This window comes from Macaca fascicularis, chromosome 2 (genome assembly GCF_037993035.2).
Source record: "Macaca fascicularis isolate 582-1 chromosome 2, T2T-MFA8v1.1".
NCBI lineage: Eukaryota > Metazoa > Chordata > Mammalia > Primates > Cercopithecidae > Macaca > Macaca fascicularis.
Genome location: NC_088376.1, coordinates 33,113,729 through 33,132,951, shown reverse-complemented (window position 1 = coordinate 33,132,951; position 19,223 = coordinate 33,113,729). Strand labels below are relative to the sequence as shown.

General features: G+C 35.6%; 1 protein-coding gene across 9 annotated transcripts in view; it reads left to right on the top strand.

Moving 5' to 3' along the window:
• Positions 1–19,223, top strand: part of CAPN7 (calpain 7) — a 46,997-nt gene that overhangs the window by 9,497 nt on the left and 18,277 nt on the right. For 6 of the 9 annotated variants that reach the window (XR_012430680.1, XR_012430679.1, XR_012430678.1 and 3 more), the window contains exons 3-11: positions 1,774–1,931; positions 2,830–2,897; positions 5,140–5,340; positions 7,758–7,844; positions 12,108–12,234; positions 13,228–13,313; positions 14,691–14,784; positions 16,758–16,904; positions 18,107–18,213. Coding sequence is in view for 4 of the 9 variants with exons in the window: in XM_045386995.3 (XP_045242930.1) it covers positions 1,774–1,931; positions 2,830–2,897; positions 5,140–5,340; positions 7,758–7,844; positions 12,108–12,234; positions 13,228–13,313; positions 14,691–14,784; positions 16,758–16,904; positions 18,107–18,213 (1,075 nt within the window). In the remaining 5 variants the exon portion in view is untranslated. The remainder of the gene's footprint in view (positions 1–1,773; positions 1,932–2,829; positions 2,898–5,139; positions 5,341–7,757; positions 7,845–12,107; positions 12,235–13,227; positions 13,314–14,690; positions 14,785–16,757; positions 16,905–18,106; positions 18,214–19,223) is intronic. The other 3 variants (XR_012430681.1, XM_074031017.1, XM_074031016.1) reach the window with 1 other exon arrangement.

The window sequence follows — 19,223 nt, the reverse complement described above, 5'->3', positions numbered from 1 at the left end:
CTTTTTATGGCTGAGAAATATTTCATTGTATTGATATGCTGCATTTTTTTATCCATTCATTAGTTCTTGGAGACATTTGGGTTGTTAACACCTTTTGGCTATTGTAAATAATGCAGTTAAGAACATTCATGTGCATGCAGTGGCTCATGCCTGTAATCCCAGCACTTTGGGAGGCCGAGGCAGACAGATCAGTTGAGGCCAGCAGTTTGAGACTAGCCTGACCAACAGGGTGAAACCCCATATCTACTAAAAATACAAAAATTAGCCGGGCGTGGTGGTGCACACATGTAGTCCCAACTACTTGGGAGGCTGAGGCACAAGAATTGCTTGAAAACCCAGGAAGTAGAGCCGAGATGGCTCCACTGCACTCCAGCCTGGGTGACAGAGTGAGATTCTGCCTTAAAAAAAAAAAAAAAATCATGTACAGATTTTTGCATAGACATGTTTTCTCAGTTATCTTTGGAATTCCACCCAGAAGTGGAACTGCTGTGTCATAGGATGTACCTCCATGTTTAACTTTTTTAAGAACTGCCAAATTGTTTTTCAGAGTGGCTACACTATTTTACAATTAGCTACACCATTTTACAGTTCCACCGGTGGTGTATCTGGGTTCCAAGTCCTTCACATTCTCATTAACACTTGTTATTGTCTTTTTTTATTTTAGCCATCCTATTGGGCATAAGATGTCATCTCAGTGTAGTTGTGTTTTGCATTTTTTGATGACTAACGTTCAGCAATTTCTTATGTGCCGTTTGACCTTTTGAATGCCGTCTTTGGAGAAATGTCTCTTCAGATCCTTTGCCCATTTTTTAACTGGGTTGTCTTTATTGTTGAGTTGTAAGAGATCTTTATATATTCTGGATTCATGTTTCTTATAGATATGTTTTTTTTAATTAAAAACAAATGAAAATATTATTGCAAAGAGAAGTGAAAATATATAACTTATTCTAGGCTCAGGGTAAATAGAAAAACCAGGAACTTTATCATCAGAGCCTAGTATATTACACAGTTTTGTCTGTACAGAAAAAATGTTTTAATTGCCTTAAAATAGATTTCTTACTATTTGGCAATTTCCAAATTTTTGTTTTGTCTTTTGAAGTAGAGGAGCATATGAGGAGAACTCTTATGTTTTAATTTTTAAGTGAAGAGAGTGCCAGTGGGAGAGAGAAATTCAAGGAAATAATTTTTTAAATAAGTAGTGTATTTTTAAATATTCTTTGTCTCTGATGTCTATTGTGTGATAAATAATTGCAGATTTTTTTTCTTAGACCTTGAGATTAAAAAGAGAAGGGAGGAAGGCTGGGCATGGTGTCTCACACCTGTAATCCCATGACTTTGGGAGGCCGAAATTGGCAGATTGTTTGAACTTAGGAGTTCAAGACCAACCTGGGCAACATGGCAAAACTCCATCTCTACAAAAAAAAAAAAAGAAAAGAAAAATTTGCTAGGCATGGTGGTATGCACTTGTAGTCCCAGCTACTCAGGAGGCTGAAGTGGGAGAATCTCTTGAGCCCGAGGAGGTAGAGGCTGCAGTAAGCTGTGAATTGTGCCACCACACTCTAGCCTGGGCAACAGAGCAAGATCCTGTCTCAAAAAAAAAAAAAAAAAAAAAGGAAATTTGTCCTTTTTTAAGGATTTTATTTTAACCTTGCTAAGTTTTTTAAATGAAGAATTACAGAGTTTTGTAAATAATATCTTAAATAGTGAAAATAGTGTGTTTTCTGGCTGTGTTTAGATAATAATCCTTCTGTGTATGCTTTTTTTCTATTCTAGTTCAGTCAAAGAGTGCTGATCCTTTGAAGTCAAAGCATCAGTTGGACTTAGAGCGTGCTCATTTCCTTGTTACACAAGCTTTTGATGAAGATGAAAAAGAGAATGTTGAAGATGCTATAGAATTGTACACAGAAGCTGTGGATCTCTGTCTGAAAACAGTATGTATAGCTATAGATTACATTTGATGAGTTATGTGAAGACATTTCTTCTCTTGCTAGTGAATTTTACATAACACCTTGAATAAAACAATTTTAACAGAATAAAAAAAATTTTATTATAAATGTAACTAAACTACTCAATAAAAGATGATGAGTAGAAAGTTAATAATGGGTTTTTACATCTTATTAAAATTTTGACAGTATTGACTCTTAAATTACAAGAACTATTTTTAACCTTTCTATTCTAACAACTAAGATAAACTTACAGAAAGAGTTCACTGTCACAAATCTATTAATTTAGAATACACTTCCCCTTTTTTCAGTTTGATGCACTTTTTAAAAAATAAGCTAGTGGTTTGGATGAGCCTTATTTATTTGCAGTGTAAAATCTGTATGCTGAGTGGTTTTTACTGCTCCCTGCTGAGCCTTGGTTGGGACTCTTAGCTTCAAGGGACATCTAGTGCATAAAAGAGCAGTGTATTTGACAGGAGGAGGAGGTAAAGTAGTTGAGACTGGTGTCCCCAGTGTCTTTCAGAGGACTGGCTTTTTGGCAGAGTCTTTCGCTCAGAGAAACCGTCTGGCCTGATTTCTGTAGGTGCCTTGAGACTGTAAATAAGTGCTAGTCTTCCGAGGTTCCTGCCACTCAGCCTTCCACAGCACTATGGTCAAACAGTTCTGGTCCAGTTAGCACTTGTCCACATTAAGTGGTTTTAAAGTTCACCTCAGTGACAGATTTTCAACACATTTTTAAATGATACCTTTAAGGATGAAAATTAATGTCATCTTTGTTTATTCTCAATTTCAACAAGTGTAATATGCCTTGTAAATTTTTTGCTTAGAAATACAGATCAAGCAAATTGAAAAATATGCTTTAAAATGTCTGTCTCTTTCTCTTAAGTCTTATGAAACTGCTGATAAAGCCCTGCAAAATAAACTGAAACAGTTGGCTCGACAGGCACTAGACAGGTGGGTTTGATCACTCAAGTTCTAATCCATGGATGGCACTTAGTGTTATTTAAACAGATTTATCTAAATGTATTGTAAAGGTTGCAGTAACAAACCTCCATCTTTTAACTGTCATCTGAAACAAATCTACTTTCTACTTCTTAGTGAATTTACCTCCTCTCTCTAGTTCCCTGCTTTAAACTCAAGAAATAAATCAATAAATGTTTTTAGTTTTAGTTTAGAACAGAAAAAACTGTGATATTTGAAATGGAGGACCTCCTTTCTGTTATGTAATATCAGACTTTCAAAGAGAACTTCCAGAGAGCCTTCCATGTCTGCTAAAAATAGAAAACATGAGCATGAACTTGCTTTCAGCCATGTACATACGTCAGGTTATACAATGTGTGTAGTTTTTTTCACCTCTTAGCTGAGAGGTCAACTTTTCAATGAAGCCTGCCCTAACCATTGTTTAAAATTGAATCTCCCCCAGCAGTTGCAACCTGACTATTGTAGTATTTTTCCCATAGCTCTTATTTTCTAAGGTCTGTGAGATTTACTAGCTTATTATATTTGTTGTTAATGTGTGTGTCACCTCCAGCCTTCATCCCCCAGTTGTTAAGCTCTATGAGGGCAGAGATTTTTGTCTGTTTTAAACAGGTGTCTGTTGTAACCAAGTACCTAGCAGAGTGCCTGATATGTAATATGTGCTCAGTAGATATTTGCTAAAAAATGAATGAGTTTGCGTAAGCATATTATATATCTTGAAAGAGTGTTGTAGACACACAAAAAATAAAAGGGTGGAAATTGCTTTTATACCTGTAGCATGAATTGTCTCCTTTTGAGGCTCTGACCTGATAGATAACTGTACCACCCCAAGCCCTTCTTTTTTTAACTGAAGTAAAATAGTCATCCCTCCTTTTCATTGTCATCTACTAACCTTGAGTTTGTTTCCTCAGATTCATGAAGATATGAGCACTTGACACACAATTGTCTTCTCTATCTTGACTTCTTTCATCTGTCAGAATCATAAGTGACTTTATTACCTGTGTGGCTAACCCATCCAATATTCTCGAGTGCACCCTAAGCAAAGGGTGGGTGAGATAGCCATGGGCTCCTATGAGGATCTTTTGAAACTTACGGATCCACTTTCTAGGAAAATGCATATGAAATTTTTTCGCATATAATTTCAGAGTGTTCTCAAGAATCCTGAAGCTCATATATGCACCTCAGGTTAAGAACTTCTATTTTTTAGCTTGTTCTTTGACAGAACAAAGTCAAAATTCTGTTGCATATCATGTGAGGCTGTCTGTGATCTAGCCCCTGGTTTCCTCTCTAGTCTCATCTCCTGCTGCCTCTCATTTGCACTTCTCACAGGGGCAACATTCATTCTTTTGAAATTACCTGGCTGGGCACGGTGGCTTACGCGTGTAATCCCAGCACTTTGGGAGGCCAAGGTGGGCAAATCACCTGAGGTCAGGTGTTCGAGACCAGCCTGGCCAACATGGCAAAACCGTGTCTCTACTAAAAACACAAAAATTAGCCAGGTGTGGTGGTGGGCACCTATAATCCCAGCTACTCAGAAGGCTGAGGCAGGAGAATCACTTGACTTGGGAGGCAGAGGTTGCAGTGAGCCAAGATGGTGCCACTACACTCCAGCCTGGGCAACAGGGTGAGACTCCATCTCAAAAAAAAAAAAATTTAAAAAAGAAATTACCTTAACTCATTATGCTGTTTCATACTTCTGCACATTTGTACATGTTCTTCTGTCTACTTAGAATGCTTCCTCACTGCCCAGGTGAACAACTCTGCAGCTCACGCGTCGGTTCAGAGAACCCTTCTCCAACTCCTCCCCACTTGGCAGTTCATTAAGTGAATAACTTCTGTTGTACTTTGATTTGCATGTAATACTTTCATCCTCGCATCTTTTATTTTTGATGCAATTGTCTGTCTTTCCCTACAAAACTATGAGTACCTTAAGGGTAGGGATTGTTTTATACATTCTTTTATACCACTTACCTTACCTTGTATAGTGTCTGATTATATAATAAGTGCTCAATTAATGTTGTCAGTAGAATATTGTTTGTAAAAAATGCTTCTCTTTGGAAGTAGCTAAAGTGGTGAAATGTTGATTAGTATGTAAGAATTTTATGTACTAATTTTACGTTAGGGATGCTTGACTGGTTCTTCAAGTAAATATTGTGTCCTGAAAAGCTTAAATGTGAGTAGAAAAGCTAGAACAGTTGTTTGTTCCTCTCTGTTATAGAGCAGAAGCACTGAGTGAGCCTTTGACCAAGCCAGTTTGCAAAATCAGGTCAACAAATGTTAAGCCAAAGCCACCTCCAGTGAGAGCACATTTTCCCCTGGGAGCTAATCCCTTCCTCGAAAGACCTCAGTCATTCATAAGTCCACAGTCATGTGATGCACAAGGACAGAGATACACGGCAGAAGAAATAGAAGTACTCAGGTAAATAAGTTTACAATTATTTGTAATGAAGAATTTTATTAACGTCTGCAGAATTTTATTTTCATTAGGTTTGCTGAATTGTATTCAGATTTTTCCTATAGTGTATTGTGCTATTATTATGTAATTATACCATCATGTAGTCACAACTTGAAATAGTTAAAATTTTACTTCTGATATATTTTATTATTTTCATTTGTATTTTTTGAGACGGAGTCTCACTCTGTTGTTCAGGCTGGAGTGCGGTGGTGTGATCTCGGCGCACTGCAACCTCTGCCTCCTGGGCTCAAGCAATTCTCCTGCCTCAGCCTCCCAAGTAGCTGGGACTACAGGTGTGTGCCACCACACCTGACTAATTTTTTTTTTTTTTTTTTTTTTTGTAGAGACAGGGTTTTATCATGTTGGCCAGGCTGCTGTCGAACTCCTGACCTCAGGTGATTCGCCTCCCTCAGCCTCCCAAAGTGCTGGGATTACAGGCGTGAGCCATGTGCCCAACTTTAGTTCCAATATATTTTCATATTAACGTTTTTGCTAAACATAATACACTTTGCTGAAAATCCTAGCATTCTGTGAAATTGAGCCACTAGAGGTTAAGGAGCAAAATGTGCTATAGCAGACCACTCTTAATCTAAGGAACTTTGTAACCAGAGTCCTAATGGGGGAAAGATGTTACTTTGAAATAGGAGTCTAGGTGGTGTGCTGGCAGCTCACTCCTGCAATCCCAGCATTTTGGGAGGCAGAGGGAGCAGATCACTTGAGCTCAGGAGTTCGAGACCAGCCTGGGCAACATGCCAAAACCCCATCTCTACTAAAAATACAAAAAATAGCTGGGTATGATGGTGTGCGCCTGTAATCCCAGCTACTTGCAAGGGTCACTTGAGCCCAGGGGGTGGAGATTGCAAAGCTGAGATCACGCCACTGCGCTCCAGCCTGGGCAACAGAGGGCGATCCTGTCTCAAAGAAAAAAAAATGCATATATTTGTGTGTGTGTGTATAAAGTTTTGCTTTAAAAGGTTTTACATGCACCAAAAAGAAAAAAAGAATATATGACAGAAACCTCATTGCAAAGCCTAAACTATGTACCATATGGCTCTTTACAGAAAACATTTGCCAACCCCTCATCTAGGCAGCCAGCTTAGTGTGTCTGAAAGCAGTCTCAGAGGATATTAAAAATGTAAAACACGGCTACTCTGGGCACACTGCCTATGGAGTAGCCCTGCTCCACAAGGAGCAGTACAAAAAAAAATGAAATGTAAAACACAATAATGTGGAAATTCTTGATTGCTCTCTGAACCAGTGTAGATAGGGTAAGTCTCTGAGCCAGGGTGGCTTTTTTAAAGTGAGCACTGCAGAAAGTTCAGTCTGCTTAGGGCTGTGTAAGTCACGTAGGTGTTCATCTTTTTATTTTCTAACATTGAGCTGAAAGGGCTTCTGCCTAGGTAGCAGCCATCTGAGAGCATTCTTCTTTCCTTTCCTGCTGAAGATTTTAATTGTACTCCTGCTAATCTGTCCCTTTGTCTACGAAAAATTGCCTGTGCACCAACACAACAGTGCAGGACAAAGAAGCATAGTTTTGAAGCTAAAAACTAAATTAATAACAGTCCAACACTTTTCCATATGCCACCTTCACGTTTGAAATTCCGTACTACACCAAAACAACTCTGTATTCCACCTAACAAAATGCAGCTAGCCTTCATGCAAGTGAAAAGTTTTCATCATCTTTCCAAAATAAGGCTGTACATAGTCTCAACAATCTTTTCATCTATTCCTGGCTATATTAAGTAGTCCTCAGATTTCCTGACTGTTGTTACCTAAAGACTAAATTCTGAAGTTACTCTCTGCAACTTCTTGTAAATAGAATAAGGGAGAGAAATAAATACAAAAAGGAAATAGTTAATATAGATAAACAAGAATATACACAAAACAAGGAGAATGCAAAGCTACTACAAACCTTATTTCTTTAATTTGTCAGTAGACCATAGCTGATATCTGTGATACTTCCTTCCTCCACTACCCATTTCATATCCTCCTAACCAGAAAATGTGAAGAGCATATATTTCAGAATTGTAAATGTCATGTTTTTTTTATTCCAAAATAACTTAAGCAATTTATTCCTCCCTTTAGGCTTAGGATAGAATTGGTTTTGTGTCTTGGTGTCAAGGACACTTTCATTACCTCTTGAATAGTCTTGTCTTCTTGGGGGTATTAGCCTTAAAAGAATATTCTTACTGATTTGAATTATTTTCTGATATTCAATTGTGTTGTGAAAATATTGTCCAAAGATATATCAACAACATGAAGTTGTCAGTTTAATTTTAATATAGTATCATACCTTGTCATTTAAATTTTAAAGAGTTGAAATAAGATTGGCAATTAAGGTAAACTTGAACATTTAGGGGTTTTTTTCTCGTGTTTGATAGGACAACATCAAAAATAAATGGTATAGAATATGTTCCTTTCATGAATGTTGACCTGAGAGAACGTTTTGCCTATCCAATGCCTTTCTGGTAAGTAAGCACTGTTGCAGTTTTTAATTCCAATATTTCGACTTTTCAGTACTTTGACGTTCAATTTAATAGCCTTGAAATTAAAAATTTTAATAAACAAATTTGTTGGAATAGAGGAGTGGCTGTGGGAAAGGGGTAGGGCAACATAGCAAGAGCAGTTTTGATAATTACCCAGTCATGAGGACATGAGGATCTCCTTTTGCCTAATATTATTTCTGTAGTGTCTAGCACAGTACCTGCTGTAAAGTAAGTACTCAGTAAATATTTGTCCAAGCAGTGGTTGAATCACAACAGAAATTCTAACACTCAGTAAAGAAACTGAATGGAAAAGGGAAATGGAATGACATCATTGTTTACTAAGAAGATCCAATTCAAGCAAAGGCTATTTATGAGAGGATTAGTTAGCACAGCCTTCCAGGACAATGGCAGCTTATGTCTACAACCTTAAAAATATTACTTGGTTCAGGACTCCGAGCTTCTAGTCATCATAAGGAAATCAACAGTCAAAGATGTACATAATAAGGACACTCGTCAAAGCATCTGTTATAGCAAAAAATTATTGAAACAGACTAGCAATATGGGAATGATTAAATAATGGTACATCTATACAGTCAAATATTATACTACTCAAAATAAGTCTTTAAAACTGTAGGAAAAAATGTTCCCATTACAGAAATTAAAAAGAAAATTATATAATATCCCAATTTTTTTTCTTTTTTTTTTTTTCTTTTTTTTTTTGAGATAGGGTCTTACTCCCGTTGCCTAGGCTGGAGTGCAAAGATGTGATCATGACTCACTGCAGCCTTGACTTCTCAGGCTCAGATGATTCTCCCACCTCATCCTCCTAAATAGCTGGGACCACGGGCACACACCACCACGCCCTGCTAATTTTTGTATTTTTGGTAGAAACGAGATTTCACCATTCGGCTAGGCTGGTCTTGAACTCCTGACTTCAAGTGATCCATCTGCCTCGGCCTCCCAGAGTGCTGGGATTACAGATTTGAGCCACTGTGCCTGACCCTTATTTTTCTTTTCGTGTATTTATAGATGCATAGAAAAAAATGATATGGAGAAATATACCCAAATATTTACAGTGGTTATGTCTAGGTAACAAAATTGTATGATTTAACTTCTTTTAGTACTTTTTTATTTTTCAGAATTTCTCCAATGAGCGTGTTTGTTATTAGAAAAAAAAAAAAAGCTGGATGCTTACTATATAGAATATGAAGGCTCTGTGAAGAACAAAAGGGCTGCTGTTTATTTTCTACTGTTTTGCTGTTCTTGAATGACCAAGGGTTAGGTATCACAAAGCCAGTTAACATATTTTTTTCACTCAGGCAGCTGTGTGATGCTAGTAACTGATTGGGATCAAAGGAATTTTTATATCTGAGAAACTTTGCAGCATTAATGTTCAGGGCAAGATTCTAGAGCCAGACTTTCTAGTCTCAAATCTTGTGTAACACTGGGCAATTTGTTAAATCTGTCTCAGTTTCTTGCCTGTAAAATGGGGATAATAATAGAAACTGCCTCATAATGGTACTGTGAGTTAATAAAATGTAAAACCCTGAGAATGGTGCTGTTATGTAGCAAGCACTATATAATAAAGGTTAACTGCTAGAAAAATCATTTTGTTACTTAGTTATATAACAATTTGGCTGTATATTTCAAATACTTTAATGTTTTTTATACCTCTTTGACCAGTAATTTTACTTCAGGAATCCAGTTGTAAGGAGCTATTTAGAGATATACTCAAAAATTCGTATGAAAGTGATTTATCATTGTTGTTACAATTGTGAAAATGAATCAGTTGTTCTAGTATCTCCTTGACAATATTCAAATAGAGATGTAAACTTATCATTTCTTTTTGCAACAAATTAAGGTAAATCATATTTGTAATGCTTATACAATGCAGTGTCTGTAAGAAAAATGTTATGTAGCCATAAACAATCAAGTTTTCAAGGAATGTGATAATACAGGAAAATGCACATAATTGGAAAAGTAAAATATGTAGCCATACAGACTGCCTTAATTTAGGTAGAGCACTTGTCACAGTTGGAATTTTTCTTTTTTTTTTTTTCTTTAAGGTGTTTACTTGCTTAATGCTTGTCTACTATTCTGGCATATAAACTTCATAAGAACAGAGACCATGTCTGTTTTAATTAAGTTGCACCCCAGTGCCTACCACAGTATCTGGTGTATAGTAGATACTCAATAAATAGTTCTTGAAGTAGTTAAATTGGGAGAAAAACAAGAATAAATACTAAAATTACTATTCTAAGTGGCAAGATATTTTCTTATTTTTTAGATTATTTTACTGTAGGAATAATCAGAAGAAAAAGCAACAGTAAATGTTTTTAAGTTGGGATAACAGATTGTCAGGAAAAGGCTCCAGAATTTATTAATGGTTTTCTTGCACTAGAGAGATTGAATTATTTTTTTAAAATTGTTTCTATTCTGGTCATGGATTTTAAAATTATAAAATAATCATTATTGAATAAATATTTTAATTGTAAAATTTTTTTATTTTTTGAGATGGAGTCTCACTCTGTCACTCAGGCTAGAGTGCAGTGGTGCAATCTCAGCTCACTGCAACCTCTGCCTCCCAGGTTCAAGAGATTCTCCTGCCTCAGCCTCCCAAGGAACTGGGATTACAGGCGCCCACCACACACCTGACTAATTTTGTATTTTTGGTAGAGAATGGGTTTCACCATGTTGTCTAGACTGGTCTCGAACTCCTCACCTCAAGTGATCTGCCCACCTCAGCCTCCCTAAGTGCTGGGATTACAGGCATGAGCCACCGCACCTGGCTGTAAAATATTTTAATATCTTTAAGTTCTAAGGAAAAAAAACCTTGAATTTAATAATCCTCTGGTGACTTGAGAGAACAAATATTATGGAATCTTGGATTTATGCTGAAATATGATTCATATGACAGGTTAATAATAGATTATGAATTTGAATTTGCCTTAATTTTTTCTCCTCAAAATTTTTGACAGCTGTCTTCAAACTCTTCTGAATTCAGTTAGCTCACTTTCTGTTTACAGTTAGCTCCTGATATACAGGTACCAAAATGTTACCTGGAATACTAGTGGTTCTGTGAGATGATAATAAAAAATGTTTGAGATATGTTATATGCCATATTCTACTCTAAGACATTACAATAAACATTGGCTTATTAAAAGTCTAGAGGTGCCCTTCAATGAAAAAACTAATACTTTAACCAGGAGTTTGTAGGTCATACTTGACCACAAAATCCTCTTTTCTCCCAGTATCTGTCAGCATTCTTTGAAGAAAAAAAAAAGTTATGTCTATGCCAGTTTGCATATTATATGCTTTCTATTACTAAGAGATCTTTTGAAAACCAAGGATTTGTTGCTCCTGCTCTAGAAAGGGTTTGGGGATGGTTGGGCCTGGTGGCTCATGTCTGTAATACCAGCACTCTGGTATTTACTTCAGAAAGGCTGGTATCAGCTTTGGCTGGAGGATCGTTTAAGCACAGAAGTTCTAGACCAGCCTGGGCAACATATGGAGACCTCAACTGTTTAAAAAAAAAAAAAAAAAAAAGATTTAGGGAAGGGGGGAAAGGTAGATGTTTCCCCTTGGTGTACACGTCAGTTTTAGAGAAATACTGTAACACAGTGAGTAGAGGGTAATGGGTAAGAATGGTGGATTTGGCACCAGAGACCTGGATTCAGATGCCAGTTCTGCTATTTCTTAGGTGTCTGACCTTGGTAAGTCATTAATCACTTTAAGCTATTTCCAAAAATAATTCCTTTAATAGAATTGTTTTAAGAATTAAGTAGATTGTGTATATCTGGCACGTGGTTAGTATTCATTCACTAAATTAGCTGCACTCATTATTAGCCTTGCCAATTGGAGTTTGTAAAGAACCAGCTTTGAATCTTTAGCTTCCTAGGTCCTTTTGAATGAATCAGCTTGTACTGTTGTTAATGGTTTCATTTTATTGCTGAATTTCTTAAATACAGTTATGCTAAATTTAAAAAATTACATTCTTAAATATAAATGAATATACGATGTTCTTCTGTTTTCAATTATTTAGGTATATTTTTTTATTGGAGGAGATGATCAGGTTGACTGGACTCTATAAAGAGCCAGATTTGACCAGAAGGTTATTTTAGGATGATATAGTACTGCTATAATCACTAGACCAAAAAAAAAAAAAAATCTCTAGGAAATTTAATTTTGACTTTGAGTCATCTTTTAAGATTAATTTTTTTATTTTAATTTTTATTATTACCTCAGTGATAGATGGGGCAAGCTACCGTTATCACCTAAACAGAAAACTACATTTTCCAAGTGGGTACGACCAGAAGACCTCACCAACAATCCTACAATGATATATACTGTGTCCAGTTTTAGCATAAAGCAGGTGAGCATTTATTTTGTATGATTTTATAGAAAAGTCAGCATTTTAAAGTAATTTGTGTATAGATTTGAGTTTTTTCTTAGATTTTTATTATATATTCAGGCACACAAGTGTAATTGGAAAAATTGTTCATTCTACACATTTTGACTGAAACATGCTGAGATAATATAAGTGTAAATCACTGTTTTGAGTGATTGCAGATTTTTATGTGGACCCTGTTTATCATTGTGTACCTGTAAATGCAAAACTTGAGAATCTGAATTTCACCTTTGATAAAGGATAGCAATAGAAGGATATTTAATTATTTGAGTAATTATTCAAAATCAATTTTTTTGAAATATATTATTTAATTTTTTGTAGGATTTATTAGAATAAAATGTAGGAGTCGGCAGTATCGTGTTTCTATTTGTTACTTTCCTGTTCAAATAATAGCCAAGAAAATATTTAGTACACATTGTAACACTATTCAAAATAACAAAAACATGGAATCAACCTAAATGCCCATCAGTGACAGATTGGATGAAGAAAATGTGGTACATATACACCATGGAATACTATGCAGCCATAAGAGAACGAGATGTCTTTTGTAGGAACATGGATGGAGCTGGAGGCCGTTATCCTTAGCACACTAACGCAGAACAGAAAACCAAATACTGAATGTTCTCACTTATAAGTGGGAGCTAAATTATGAGAACAGCTTAAAAGAAAGGAACAGCAGCCTGGGTTCTACTTGAGCGTGGAGGATAGGAGGAGGGAGAGGAGCAGAAAAAATAACTGTTGGGTACTGGGCTAATAGCTGGGTGTTGAGATAATATGTACAACAAACACCTGTGACACAAGTTCACCTGTTACCTTCCACGTGTACTCTGAACCTAAAGTAAAAGTTTTAAAAAAAGATATTTAGTATAAAAAGTAGGTACTTGGGGCAATGTACATATATTGCGGTAATGTCAAAATCACATGAATGAATATGAATATGTTAATTATTATTAACAGACAATAGTATCGGATTGCTCCTTTGTGGCATCACTGGCCATCAGTGCAGCTTATGAAAGACGTTTTAATAAGAAGTTAATTACCAGGTAAAAATGTGTCTCTACCTCTTTTTGTGTTGTAATTGTCCCTTAACTAGAAATTTAAAACTTAAGCCTTATCTGTATAGAAAGGGGAGAGGGCATATTGTTCAGAATATGGCCCTTCTGTAGAAATTAAGCAGATGATTTATGAATGTGGAAAGATAGGCTAAAACAGTCTAAGAACCTATACACATGTAGTTAATATATATGGAATTAATATGTTTTGAAATAAATGAAATTGATCAGAGTAAAATCATGTCATATTCATAATACTTTATAGTTGGACTGTTAAGTGAAGTAGTCACTAGCCACATGTGGCTATAGACATTTGAAATGGATTAGTCTGAATTAAGATGAGATGTACTGCAAGTGTAAAATGCATGAGATTTTGAAAACTTAGAACAAAAAAATGCAAAATTGCAAAATATCTCAAATTTTTGTGTTGATTATATGTTAAAATCATATTTTGATTTGTGATTAAATAAAACATTAAAATTGGTTTTACTTTTTTTTTTCTTTTTCTTTTTTTTTTGAGACGGAGTTTCGCTCTCGTTGCCCAGGCTGGAGTGCAATGGCACGATCTCGGCTCACCACAACCTCCGCCTACTGGGTTCAAGCGATTCTCCTACCTCAGCCTCCTGAGTAGCCGGGACTACGTTTTACCTTTTTAACTTTCAATGTGGTTACTGGAAAATATAACATATTTCTGTTGGCTTGAACTGCTTTAGAATGTATTAAAATGTTTCAGAAATAATTTTTCGGTTTTTAAAAGATACATTAACTTAAAATCGTTCATTGCAAAAATTAAGCATTATAATTTTTTCATTCAACTTTTCCTGAGTGGTTTTTGTGTGTTAAGTGCTAAGAGTACAAAGATGAATTAGATGCAGTCCTTAGTTTCAACTATTTGCCATATAAGTGGTCCAAATGTATTTTAAAAGAAAATTGATACTGATAGTTATTGAAGTATGTTATTGTATAATTTTATGTAACTTTATGTCAAGTTGTATCTACTTGTCTTAGTTGTGGTTAATTGAAGCCGTGTTTACTTCTTAGGGCCAGTGATAAAAGATTATTTTAACTGGCTTAAATATATACACTTAATAGATGATTTATTAGGGTATATAAGTTAACATTGAGCACTTTTCAGAATATTTTGAAATTTATGTCCACTTTGTGATCTCAGAAAATTATTTACTAACAGTAAATAAGCACTTTGATTAGGGTGTAGTTCATTTTCTAGGCCTATTGTAGGAAAATACTCTCCTGTTTGTTTTTATGAAATTGCCAAGATGGTAGTATATGCCTGAATGAAATGTCCTGTATAGTAGTTGATATTGAATGCTAATGTTGGTATTTTAATATTTATTTTTCTTACAAAAGCATAATTTACCCTCAAAACAAGGATGGCGAACCAGAGTACAATCCATGTGGGAAGTACATGGTAAAACTTCACCTCAATGGTGTCCCAAGAAAGGTGAATAATTTCTCTCCCCACTCCCATCCCTTGTCTCTATCCCTTCCCTACCTTTTAATCTTGAGTGAAATCATTAAGAAATGTCATCTATTTAAACACTTTAAAAGTTAGAGTCTGTCATATTATATATTACGACCAGTAGCATCATGTGTTAATAATTAAAAATTAATTAAAACCATGGCAAGTATAAACTTGTTTTTTAAATGGTTTCGAGAAAATGTATACAGTTTCAAAAAGTAACATTGAACTAAGGATTGCTAATGCTTAAAATAAATTTTCATCTGATAGTTCATGTGATTGTTATCAGACAAACTAAATCTGTTAGATCAGAAGAGTGTATATGTAGTCATAACTTGAGATGTAACAAGCCTTTGAAATTATTTCCTTTTAAATATATATGCATAATTTTAATTTACACTAATTTCTTTAAGGAAGGACTCTGAACTCTGTTACAAGGGCCTTGCATTGTTAAGGTTCTCCACTACCTGTCCATGCTGAGATCCGTGCAGCAACATCAGCATCACCTGGGAGCTTGTTAGTTTTTCAGAATTTCAGGCTTCGCCCCAGACTTACTGAATCAGAATCTGCATTTCACCTAGATCCCCTGGTGATCCAGTCTGAAAATCATTGCTCTGTAGTTCAGTAATACTCAAATTTTAGTATGCACAGAATCACCTGGCAGGTGATTATCTGTTATTAAAACACAGGTTTCTGGACCTCATGCCCAGAGTTTCTGATTCAGGAGGTCTGAGATGAGATCAAAATTTGCATTTCTAACAAGATCCCAGGTGATGCTGATGTTGTTGACTAGAACACTCTCTGAGAGCCATTTTACCTGATTACTTAAAAAGTAAAGAAAATTATTGAGAATAATTTTACTGAACTATAATTCTTGAACTCTAGTTTAAAGAATCTTTAAAGATGTATTGCATAATCTTCCTATTGGTATTAAATCAGAATTCTTCTTATCCTCATATCTCATAGGTCACTTTTTTTTTTTTTGAGACGGGGTCTCACTCTGTCACCCAGGCTGGAGTGCGGTGGCACAATCTTAGCTCATTGCAGCCTCTGCCTCCTGGGTTCAAGTGATTCTCCTGCCTCAGCCTCCCGAGTAGCTGGGATTACAGGCACCCACCACCACTCCCAGCTAATTTTTTGTCTTTTTAGTAGAGACGGGGTTTCACCATGTTAGGCAGGATGATCTTGATCTCCTGGCCTCATGATCCACCCACCTCAGCCTCCCAAAGTGCTGGGATTACAGGCGTGAGCCACCGCGCCCAGCCTCAGATCACTTTTTAATATGAATTAGACACTGTATCCGTGATTACTTCCTCTGTTATTTGTGTATTTTCTAGCGGTAATGTTCTACTTTTACAACTACACATGAGTCTTTTTACAGGTTTAGGATAAAATGATAATAGTACTGTTATTTAATAGTGAGGCCCTTTTGTAATTATTTTAAATGTACATTTCTAGAATATCTCATATAGGTTGAGTATCCCTTATCCGAAATGCTTGGGACCAGAAGTGTTTTGCATTTTGGATTTTAACAGATTTTTGAATATTTGCAGAATACCTACAGGTTGAACATCTCTAATCTGAAAATCCAAAACACTCCAGTAAATATTTCCTTTGAGCATCATGTCAGTGATCAAGAAGTTTTGGATTTTGGAGCATTTCAAATTTTAGATTTTTTATTTCAGATGCTCAACCTTTTAATTTCAGTGACAGTTACATGACATTTAATCAGTTGATTCAAGGTTATCTGACAGATCAGCTTATAAAATTGAAGAAAGATATCATATTAAAAAGAACATTTTATAATTGGTATGATTCTAGAAACATTACCTTAATAGCTGTCGGCATATTGTGCCTTATATTTTATCAGTATGAAAGATGTGTTCTTGTTTCTTGATAGAAAGGATTTTAAGATATTTTGTGCACCTAACAAGGTTAATGTTCTTTTTCTCCAGGTGATAATTGATGACCAGTTACCTGTTGATCACAAGGGAGAATTGCTCTGTTCTTATTCCAACAACAAAAGTGAATTATGGGTTTCTCTCATAGAAAAAGCATACATGAAAGTCATGGGAGGATATGATTTTCCAGGATCTAACTCCGTAAGTAATAGATAAGACAATCCAGACATAGATTTATGCTATCTAATGTAACTATTTTAAATTTGAAAAATTCTAGATGGTCTTTTTGTTCGTAGGGAAAGAGATCAGATTATCAACCCCTGAAGAAGGATGACCAGTCCCCATATTATGGGGATATATGTATATTTTCTTGTGTATCTGGGAAAGCCTAAACCGTGTCTGCTTTTACGTTGGGATACAAGGCCAATTATAGATACAGTGTACCTTTCCATTGCAGTCTGTTTAGATCAAATGGATGTGTCATATTGTCATGTATATTTTTATTTGTAATTCAGATTCAAAGAGTTACTTGTTTTATCCAACCTTAACAGAACTTAACCTGTAAGATTGAGATGTCTGCCAGTGACCTTTTGTTGCATGAGGTCAACTAGACTTGAGCCAGAAGGAAATTAGTCAGATTGGCATGACTTTAAATTCTTACAATAACCAGCCTGTGGCCTTAGAAAATGTATTTAACCTTTCTTAGCCTCTTCATGTATCCATAATATAAGGATAATATCCACCTCTTGTCTTAAAGTCGTAAAGATGAAAATTGCATCTTTATTCCAACAGTAAAATGAAGTAACGTATGCAAATCACCCATCATTTGTAAGTGATTAGTTTCCCTGCCAAACCAGGTGTCCTTGACTTTTCCGGTTCTTTTTTTTATGCCCAGTTCTAATGCTAGGCAAAGAATATATAGGTCATAATTAAATGCAATAGGATGTTACAGTTTTTCTCTTCCCAGCCTATACTTTGAGTTGCTCTATCCTTCACATACTTTTAGTTTAGCTTTCTAATCGTTGCTTACTCAGTGAAGTTTAGATAGAGAAAGAATGGGAATGTATGTAAAACATGAGAAGCATCATTGCAAGAACTCACTAAAGGACTCGTGACTGCATCATTGAAGGAGTTTTTTCTGTTACGTGTCTTTTTATCATATTCACCTGTAAAATAGTTTTTTATGCAGGAAAAGCAACAAAGATTGTAGGGAAAAATACGTATGTTCAAATTCAGGTAGGAATTTGAGTTAAATAAGAAATATATTACTGGTCGAAAACATCTACCTTCTGATTTATTTCTACCAAAATCATTGTGCCAAATCAGCGAGATATAATAGCTGCTCTGGGGATTTAAGAACTTGAAAATGACACTGGCAGTCCTGAAATGTGTTTCTGTTGCAGAATATTGATCTTCATGCACTGACTGGCTGGATACCAGAAAGAATTGCTATGCATTCAGATAGCCAAACTTTCAGTAAGGATAATTCTTTCAGAATGCTTTATCAAAGGTAAACATTTTTCTTTGTTTTATGTGTGTGGTAAATGTGGCGGTTTAAAAACATCGTGCCAGCTGGGCGTGGTGGGTCACACCTGTAATCCCAGCACTTTGAGAGGCCAAGGCGGGCGGATCACCTGAAGTCGGGAGTTTGAGACCAGACTGACCAACATGGAGAAACCCCATCTCTACTAAAAATATAAAATTAACCAGGTTTGGTGGTGGCACCTGTAATCCCAGCTACTCAGGAGGCTGAGGCAGGAGAATCGCTTGAACCCAGGAGGCAGAGGTTGTGGTGAGCAGAGATCGCGCCATTGCACCCCAGCCTGGGCAATAAGAGCAAAATTCCATCTGAAAAATAAATAAAAATTTAAAAAATAAAAACATCACAGCTTATTTAGAATAGAGATTGCAGAAGCTGTTGTTTTTAGTTATTAAGGAAATTGTTTTTAAAATAGACTTCACATTTTGTACTTCCTATAGTCAGTCCTCAGTTATCTTCCCTTAATAGTTATAGTTAATCCAAATTGTAGATAGTCCAAAATATTTGAATATGTAATATGGAAAAATTATTTTAGATTTACTAATTAGTTACCAAGTTGAGGGAAAGTGAGAAAAGAGAAGTCTGAGAAGTTAAGCCTTAAATGGATAATCCGTATCCATTTAAGGGACTGGAAATTTGTCTAAACAGTAATACCCATTCGGTTGCAAAACTAGAAAGCTAAGTACCTTATTGGGAAATGCCTTTGGTATTTCATGTCTTTATTTTTTATTGTAAACCACTTGAAATTTAGCATTTGTTTTCCTTCTTTGGTAGGTTTCTACTGTGGAATTAAGTTGCCAGAAACTTAAAAAAAAAAGAGAAATGTGATCATTTATTTTACATACTGTGCATTAGAAATGTACTTTTGAAAATTCTTTGGGGGTGGGAACAGCCCATTTTCATGTAAGCCATTAGACTAAAAGATAAAATGGTGTGATCTTAGTATTACAAACGTGTTTTACTTTAATTAATTGTCTTTG